The sequence below is a fragment of the Rosa rugosa genome, chromosome 4 (genome assembly GCF_958449725.1).
Source record: "Rosa rugosa chromosome 4, drRosRugo1.1, whole genome shotgun sequence".
NCBI classification, from domain to species: Eukaryota; Viridiplantae; Streptophyta; class Magnoliopsida; order Rosales; family Rosaceae; genus Rosa; species Rosa rugosa.
The window spans coordinates 22,248,507-22,257,737 of NC_084823.1; the positions used below are offsets into that span (position 1 = coordinate 22,248,507).

Sequence of the window (9,231 nt, forward strand, 5' to 3'; positions counted from 1 at the left end):
ATCGATCCATAGCCTTTTCAGACAAGATTTTCTCCACTAAAACCTTAACCCAAATTGGATACCAAAAATTCAAAGAGTTTCAATTTCTCAAGATTGTTTTGGGTGATATGTAATTTAAGATGTTTGGATTCAATTTTGTTTCTCTGACATGTGTATATAGTTGAGTTTGCTGGGATTGTTTGTTGAGTTGCCGCAGTTGGGTTGTTTGAGGAGGGAGGAGATTTGGAGGATGTGTGGGGCTGGTGGAAGAGAGAGCGGGCGGTGTGTCGGAGGTGGAGAGAGGGAGGGGAGGATGGCGGAGAGAGATTGGATTGCTGCTGCTTGGTATTTGGAAGAGGTTGAGGATGAGCATGAGTCTAATGAGGTTGAGGCCTTAGCGGTGGTTGTGAGGGCGGTCGAACTGGTGGTGTCTTCTGGGATGGTGGTGGCGGTGTTGATGGTATCGTCTGTGGTTCCAGTGGTGGTGTCTCCAGCAATGGATGTGGTGGTGGTGGAGGGATCGTTGGACATTAAATTATTAGGGTAGAGAGAGAGAGGTGAAAATACTAAATTATTCTTTCAAAAATGAATAATTACATAAGGTTAACGGTGTTATTGACACCATGTACTAAAAGTGTATAGGGTTTTGAAAGTCATGTATCGTTTTGATTTTTCTGAAAGATAATTTACCAAACTTTGAAGTAGGTCATTTGCTGGGGACTGTTCTTAAAATTTTCCCACATTGTGGAACAGAAAAAATAGAATATACCTTGATCAATTAGCTCAAGAACCTTAGGTTTTGTCGTCAACAATTCCCGATAGTGCTGAACCTCTGATCCAATCTTGGGTACACAACAAAGTCTCGGTGATAGATGGTGGTGAAACCCTAAAAATGGCTACTATTTTGGGTTCCAACCCATTTTGACTTTCACGAGGCCATATTAATAATGGCCTAACATATCGAGCATTGATAGGCTAAGAAAGGGTTTACAAGTTTTAGGGTTATTCCTCGCGTTCCAACAAGCTGTCATATTACTTTGCATCCGCAAACTTCTCTTTGTATCAGCTACTACATCTCATCATACACCCTCCCTCTCTCCCCCTTGCATGTTCATTGATTAGACAGCCCTACCAGCCACATGGTACGTTTGCCCTTGGCACGCTAAAAGTAGCACGCAATTTAACCTTGTAAAATGTCATCGTTAGCATATGGTAAATAGGGATCGTTCAAACCGGGGATTAAGGGTACACCTGTAATTGTGTAAACAAATAAAGAATTAATTAAAGTAATAAAGTATTATTTACAAAAATAATATAAAGAATAGAAATATATACAAGTGAACACAAATAAGGGAGTTTTATGATTATAGAATCGGAATTAAAATTAAATGAAATAAAGAAAATGTAAAAACACATTTACAATGGTGGAACGCAAGGAACAAAGATCAAAACCACAACCATATGCAAGAAATTCAGTTACAATTCTTATAGTTGGTTGTCTAATGTCATGAGAAAGAAGTTGACCTTCAAACGTTAATAAGCAAATAATTTCCCATATTTTACTTTCCTTGAATAATTGATCTAAGTGAAAGCACCTAAATCGATCCTATTGAACATGCAATCATAGTCTAGAAAGCTAGCTAATTAAGAACACATTCAATGCATGAAGAACAAAGAAATGATGTCAACCAAAGTGCACAACCTAGTATCAAAAAGTTCATCTATTTGCAATCCTCCTTAATTGATCTCGACTTTTGTCCAAAGCCTTTATTACTTATGAAATAGGTTCACAAAACTATTAGGTGAATTGTTTACCTAAATCTAGCTCCAATTACATGCATATATCCTAAGTGTGCACTCAAAGAACATAAACATATAAAAACTTTCTATAATGCAAAATCAATTAAGCAATCTCACATAAGCAACATAGAAACCAACCATAATTTGCAACTTTTATTCAAACATAAAGACGGGCTTTAAACTTTGCCCTTAACGTTATTTGTTAACTACAATTCATAGTTCTACAAATCCAAACAAAGAAAACCATAAGAAGTTACAAGGAAAAAGATTGAATTACACCGTGAAGGGAGTGGATGATGAAGAGCTTGAGACGTTGATCTTGAATCTTGAAAGCAAGGCTTCACTATTACGGCACAAGGTGGAACGATGGCGGCTAGGATTGCTCACGGATTCTTCTCCTCCTCTTTGCTTGAAAATGCAGAACTAGAAGACTAGAGAATGAAAAGGAAAATGGAGAGGAAATAGAGAGACAAAGAAGATGAAATGGATGAAGGAATCTGTTTGAGAGTGAGAGGAGAAGATGTTTATATAGGGAAGAGAAAGAAGAGTGAAATGATGAATGGAAGAAAAATAATGAAAGTGGAGTATGGAAGTGGTTTGTAAAATATGGAAAATATGGAGTAATGATGAAATGAAAGCAAAGCATGAAGGTGCAGAAATATGGAAGTGATGATGATCTATTAAAGAGATTGGAGTAGAAAAATATATCCAAGGAAAAAGAGAAAAGCATCTAGCTTTCTTCATGTGGGTGGGAAACATGAACATGATGAATGTTGAGCTGGTTTTAGGTCACTTTCTGCTCCTTTATTCCTTCAATTAATTCTCCATCAAGAATTCATAATGGGCCTCCGATTTCTTCATATCAAATGTTCCTCTATGAGTGTAGATCATCTTGGTAAAATTTCAGAGTTAAATTCACTGTGGTTCGGCCGTAAATGCTTCTAAAATACGTACAGGTCAGGTTTTCCCGTTTTCGTCTTTTAGAACATTGGACTGACTGTTTGAAGGCTTTCCACTCAAAACTAGCTCTGTAACTCTTCATAACAAATGATCCTTGGGATGTCTAGGATGAAACTGGAAAGTTTCAACTCATTCGGAGTTCGTTTGGTCAGGCGGATACCCCTCCTTTCTTGTCTAGCTCACTTTCTCTAAGCCGGAGTAGGAAAATGTCTAGCTCACTTTCTCTTCTCCATTATTTCCTTAGTCATTTCTGAACTTTGAGACTCCATTTAGCTCTTAAGGTATCATGACGAACACAATGTACCTATAAAAACATCTAATAAGTTAAATTGATCAAGTTAAACGAAATAACTTAGCGAAATATAGGGTTTTAATATTATAAATGTCGCATTTATTTGCTCCTATCAGCCCTACTTAAGAATCTCTCGTAATCTCCATACTTTGATGTCATGGTGAACCACCTTGGGATATAATAAACTATGCATGCATTTGTGTGAAAGAAAAAGAGAAAACCACAGTATTCTAGGCATACACTCGATGGGACAAACAAAATCCTCATCCTCTGCTACAACAAAACCTCTCAGTTGCTAAATTTAAAAATTGCATTACTTGGAACCAGAACCAGAACCAAAGAGCCATGGAAGACAGAGACATAGTGCAAAATATATAGTCGTCCCAAAAGAACAAGATGGTGATAAAAATATCATCTTTTCAGGAAGTTATAGAGCTCACAATCATAATCAACCTCACCTTCTCTATTTGCTCCCTCAAAAACCGAATTGCATAACTTTATGTAGTTTTGGTTGCTAAAGTATATTTTGCGTTCAGGTCAGTCTGACTTGGTATTAACCACTAGTCTCGGCCAATGAAACCATATGTACACACTATCTTGCAAAGACCATTGGAGAAGACAAGGAGATGCGTTTGAATTCTAAGGAAAGAGTTCAATTCTATGGTGATTTGGGGTTTGATGGAGGTGTAGTATTGTTTTGGGACTCATACTCTATTTATTGTATTCAATAATTTATATGGAGAACGGATTAAAACAAAAGGTAATTCAGGTAATACCCTCGTTGGTGGGTCCAGTCAATAGGAATTGAAATGGTCAAACATGCCAGGTAAGCAGTTAATGGTTTTTTTAACGGAATGTCTGACGGAATTGAGATTTAGGATCGTTATGGTACATTAATGTACCGATACATCAAGTAGACTAGCTCAATATAGAGGTAGACTAACTCAGTACATGGGTAGACTAGTCTACTTATGCATGGAGTTAGTCTACCCTTGTACCGAGCTAGTCTACCTCTGTATTGAACTATACTTGATGTATCAGTACATTAATGTACTGAAGTCTTTTCCTTGAGATTTTGTAGGTTTAAGAATAGCTCAGGTATTTATTTGAAAGATTTTATAGATCAGGTATTTATTTGAAATGACCTTCAAAGTTCAGATATTTTTTTGTACTTTTCCCTTAGTTTTTTATTGTGCAATTTGAACCGTCGAGGTAAGTAAACCCTGTTTTTCCAATAGTTATATCTCTCTGCCATCTATTTTCGTACCTAGCTGTGAACTTGTGAATTCTAAACCTCTTCATGACTTTACTGCTTGAAGTTATAATTTTGAACATTGATGAGTTCTAAACTACCGGCAAGTCCATATATTGAACTAGTGAATTGTTTTGAACCTGTGATTCGTGACTCTAAACAACTTGTGTTCTAAAACTGAGCCTAGCTAGCTAGCGCCTAGGCGTTGGGCGGTGATGGTCCGTCGCAATTAACATCAAATCGACCAACAAATCAGAAGAGGTTTTGAGCAGGTGCCTAGGTGGTGTGGGCACGTCCGGCTTATAAGGATTTTTTATATTATTTATTTATTATTATTATTTTTTTTTTTCTAAGAGCAAGTTCACCCGTTGGGTCACCAGGTCCTACTATTCACTATTTTTTATGTGTTATTTCACCCTCTGGATCACGAGCACAGTATATTTCGTGCAGGGGTGACCCAACGGGTGAACTTGCTCTAAAAGGGTTTTGAACTTTAAGGTCGAAACTCTTTTATCTCAAAACTCAAGAGGTTTCCAAAACCTTATTTCAGAAGAAGTTGCCGTTCTGAGAGAATCTCTGACTCTCTCCTTCCTTGGCGTCGCACTCAACAGTCACCACTGAGCTCAGGCGCTCACTTCTCAGACCTCTCTTTCTCTCTCTCGACGATCCATTGACTCCAGCTCTCTCTCTCTCCTCGTAAGCTTTTCTTTCTCTCTCTTAAGATTTCTGTATTGATTTGGTTATCACTGTTACAGTAGCTGGTCTTATAAATTGGAATTTCAAACTTTTAGTTACTGGTAAATTGGAATATCAGACAAATATCGCTTGTTTGAATCTAACTTTGCTCAAGCAAACTCCAAAACAGATTCTCTAGCAATTAGGTTACTTTCATGTATGTATGCAAGTAGGCTATTCAAGTTTTATGAGTCTTTAGCTTAATATCCCACAAGTTCATTGCTTGCATAGATTTCCTTGAATTTGGACTCTGTTTCCATATCTTTCATTTTGTATTGTGATCACAACTAACTAGCACTTTTGTTGCAAATTCTAAGAATAACAAGATCAACTAGTTGCAAAATTGGAATTTTGTTTTTATGGTTGGCAGCCATCTTTGTGATTTAAAAATTGCGTTATGATTCTGTAGCCAATTGTCTTTTATGTGTGTTCTACATTTTTTTTTTTTTATAACAAGCAGACAAAGAATGTTACAAGTATACAAATGCATGATTGCTGAAATTTCCTTCAAATAGCTATAATGCATCCGACTGAGATTTGATAAGTCATCCTGAGCAATCATCTTTCTTGAGTCTTCTTTGTTTCTTCGCGTCACCAATGTAGCCCAACTGTTGCATAGCTTAGCCAAAGAGTAGAACATTCATGAGTGTTTAAAGTTTCCTCCAATAGTTACGAATGCATCTATGGATTTTTCTGTGATTCTTCTTCTGTGGTTGTATGCATGCTGTGAAAATATATAAATATTAATCAATGGTATTATGTCTAGGGAATATCAGTATACCGAACTGTAGGAGGCCAATCAGAGGCTCACCAATCTTTGTCTCCAAACCCTCCTAAACTCCAGGACCAAGATGAGGCCTTTGGATGAAGCTGAAACCACTGCAGTGTTTGAAAAGCTGTTCAAGTTCACTGGCAACAACCTCAAAAACATTGTCGAGAACCCTTCTCATGAAGGTCCAGACCCAAATCCAGGTCGCTACTGCTTTCGTCTCAACAAGAACAAGGTCTACTACGTCAGTGACTCACTAGTAAAGCGTGCAACAAACATAGCTCGGGCCAATTTAGTCTCTCTTGGAACTTGCATTGGTAAGTTCACTCACGGTGGCAGCTTCCACCTAACTGTTCAATGTTTGAGTTTAGTGGCCTCAAATGCTAAACACAAGGTCTGGCTCAAACCTACCTCCGAGATGTCGTATCTATATGGAAACCATGTTTTGAAAGGTGGGTTGGGTAGGATTACAGAGAATATTATGCCCGGTGATGGGGTGGTTGTGTTTTCAATGTCAGATATTCCATTGGGTTTTGGGATTGCGGCCAAGTCTACCCAGGATTGTAGGAAGTTGGACCCCAATGGAATTGTGGTACTTCACCAGGCTGATATTGGAGAGTACTTGAGGATGGAGGATGAGCTTTGATTAATTAGGCAGTTTTTTACTGCTTTTGGTAGATGTGTTGCATTGTATGCATATCTGCAGCTTATGTAAGAGGGTCTATCAGATTTTGATGGATATAACAGCTTTTTGGGAAATTGATGATTTTCTTGAGTTTTGTTTCTGTTAGGGATTATGAGTAGCTACAACAGGAACTCCGTTCGGTCTAGATCTCGAGTAATTTCCTTTCAAGTTTAGCCAGTAATTATAGTTCTGGTTTTGTATTAAGAATGCATTATAATTTTCATTGCGGCTCAGCATCCTTTTTATTTTATTTTTTTCAACTTCAATGTTTGGTTGTGGGGGTTTCTAGAATTGGTCAACCACTTGTTTCATTCACCCATGCGGCAAGAGTTCAATTTTTGATCTCATTTTCTTTTGTGCTCTTCAAATCTCAGATCTTTTGGTTCGACTTTTTCTTTTGTATTGGTTTCAATTCTACTTGGTGTTTGATAACTTGTGTTACAATGTTCGGGACATTTTTGTTTTATAAAAGACTTTTATATTCTAATATTTTACATGATTACTTTCTTATGGAATGAAAGATTGGCATTTACATGTAATGTATAAAGAAATGTGAGAAAAATAATATTCCCAAAGTACAACCTAGAAGAACATCGATCTTATGTGATTAAATTGTTGTTTTTGAAGCCCTTCGACAAAGAATGATCCAACAAAGCACGCGATAAAACACAAAGAAGCCAAACATGATCCCTACATTGATCCACCTGGTGTCCTTGTCAAGTCCCCGACTCTTCAACACATCATTGCCGGTGAGCAAACACTTGGAGGGAAATTGATCATTAGCATGCCAAGAGAAACACTCGCTACTAATACTCCAATACTCGTTTGTCAGCAATGTGTCCAATGGATACCTGTAAATGGAAACATAGTACATGAAGAGCCAGTATTTTGGTATGCTCTCTTTCGGAATGAAGTAGCCAGAGAAGAGGAAGAAGGCTCCAAGCACTGTGCAGATAAGCGAGTTTCCTGAAATGAAGTCGGGAGAGACTGCGCTGAGAAAGAGCACTAGAGAACTAGCCATCAGCACAATGAGCCAAACCACAAAAGTGAAAAATGCGAAAGCAGCCACAGAAGGATTGAGACCTACAAGCCAATACACAGGAACAGAAAACAGAAGAGCCACTGCAAATAAAAAGGGTAGGAAGACAATGGTGTTGGCAATCATGTAAGAGGAGATTTTGTAAGCCCCCCTTGAGGCTTCTTTCATTAAAACTCGCCGCTCTTGAAGGAATATCGGTAATGCCTCGACTGTGGAAGAGAGTAGAAAACTTAGACTGAAAGCAAAGAGGCCTAGTCGCTCTGCTACGCCTTCTTCATCTTTCCTCATTTTCATATACACGCTTGCCAAGCCAAAACCTCCAACAAGAGCTTGCAGTGTTCTGGCCAAAAGCAGCTGCTTCGTTCTGTAAATTATCTTCCAAAATCTTGAGCAGAGAAACATGATCTCATATAAATTAGAGAAATAGTCACCCATGTTTTTGGTTTGATCGTGTTGATCTCTGCCAATTTCTATTTCTGGCAATGAAGGGTAGGAGTATGGTTCTTTGTTTTCTGTAGCATGGGGGTGATGATCATTAGTGCTTCTGGAATATGAATCTTCCAGGGTTTTTATAACTTCCATGGCAAATTCTAGGGCATTGAGCTGCAATGGAATTTGCATTCCAAGATTACCTATAGTTTCTTTGAGTAATTCAATGCTCCCATTATGGACAACAGAACCATGGGAGAGGATCAAAAAGTTGGAGATGTGATGAAGAATTCTATAGCTTGGTTGGTGTATTGATAAAACCACGGTTCTTTGCTTTGATTTGGCCATTATAGAAAGAAGCTCTATAACTTGAAGTGCCGAAGTGCTGTCTAGGCCTGAAGTTGGCTCATCAAGAAGCAAAATAGGTGGATCATGAATCATATCGACACCTATAGATACCCTTTTCCTTTCTCCACCAGATATCCCTCTGTTCTCTTCATCTCCCACGTAGCTATCGGAGACATGGAGAAGACCAAGCTCTTGCATTAAGCTCTCCACCCTCTCTTCCCTCTCTTTTGCATCAATGCCTTTAAGTCGAAACTTGGCAGTGAACATCAAAGTCTCCTTCACAGTCAGTAGGGGAAGCAGATTATCCTCTTGTGCAACAAATCCGCATATTTTGCGTAACTGAGACGGACTAGTTATCTGATGATCATTAATGGAGACACTTTTGGGATTGTAGTCTTCATCTTTCACCCTCCCCGATATTATTCGCAGGAGGGTAGATTTTCCAGTGCCACTCGGGCCAACAATGGCAAGTATTTCACAACTTTTTGCAACAAAAGAGACTGACTTGAGTATGGCAACAGGCTTAGGCTTTTGCAGCAGTTGAGAAACTGAAAGTGGTATGCCCCTATTTGGGAGATAAGTGCAGGAAAGGTTATGTACAGCGAGATTGTAAGTTGGGTTAATGGAATGTTGGGGTGATGGTGGTGATGAGTGGTAGGAAGAAGAGGAAGGGGTGGTGGTATATTGTTCAGGGGAGTTTGAGGTAGAAAAGAGAATCACCGAGTCATCTCCATTCATGTTTGGTTCTTCAAAGCAAGGTGCTGCCATGGCTGTATCGATATAGTTTCTGCAGAAAGGAATGATCGATGGAGGAAGAGGCAAATTAGAAATTAGAGTTCTGTTTGGTTAAGTTTGCAACTTACTTAGTAGGGGTGATTAATTAAGCTGGTGCATGGTTGGTAATGTTTGGTTACCAGCTGAGCAAAAGTTTTGCAAATACCAA

The 9,231-nt window shown here is 38.5% G+C and overlaps 2 protein-coding genes across 3 annotated transcripts; one reads left to right on the plus strand and one right to left on the minus strand.

Moving 5' to 3' along the window:
- The first annotated feature begins 4,789 nt into the window (after positions 1–4,789).
- On the plus strand, positions 4,790–6,722 carry LOC133707082 (uncharacterized). 2 transcript variants are annotated; one of them, XM_062132617.1, is made up of 2 exons: positions 4,790–4,979; positions 5,795–6,722. In XM_062132617.1, exon 2 carries the CDS (start codon positions 5,870–5,872, stop codon positions 6,431–6,433), a length of 564 nt encoding a protein of 187 aa, XP_061988601.1. In that variant the 5' UTR covers positions 4,790–4,979; positions 5,795–5,869; the 3' UTR covers positions 6,434–6,722. The 2 variants fall into 2 exon arrangements, with proteins under 2 accessions (XP_061988601.1, XP_061988600.1); XM_062132616.1 differs by having other exon boundaries at positions 4,791–4,979; positions 5,785–6,722.
- Positions 6,723–7,015: 293 nt separating this feature from the next.
- On the minus strand, positions 7,016–9,151 carry LOC133707080 (ABC transporter G family member 23-like). The gene has a single exon (XM_062132615.1). It carries the CDS (start codon positions 9,054–9,056, stop codon positions 7,080–7,082), a length of 1,977 nt encoding a protein of 658 aa, XP_061988599.1. The 5' UTR covers positions 9,057–9,151; the 3' UTR covers positions 7,016–7,079.
- Between the last annotated feature and the right edge of the window lie 80 nt (positions 9,152–9,231).

Bases quoted from the DNA above. Each gene is read 5' to 3' on its own strand.
- LOC133707082 (XM_062132617.1), top strand. From the start codon at position 5,870: ATGAGGCCTTTGGATGAAGCTGAAACCACTGCAGTGTTTGAAAAGCTG.
- LOC133707080 (XM_062132615.1), bottom strand. From the start codon at position 9,056: ATGGCAGCACCTTGCTTTGAAGAACCAAACATGAATGGAGATGACTCG.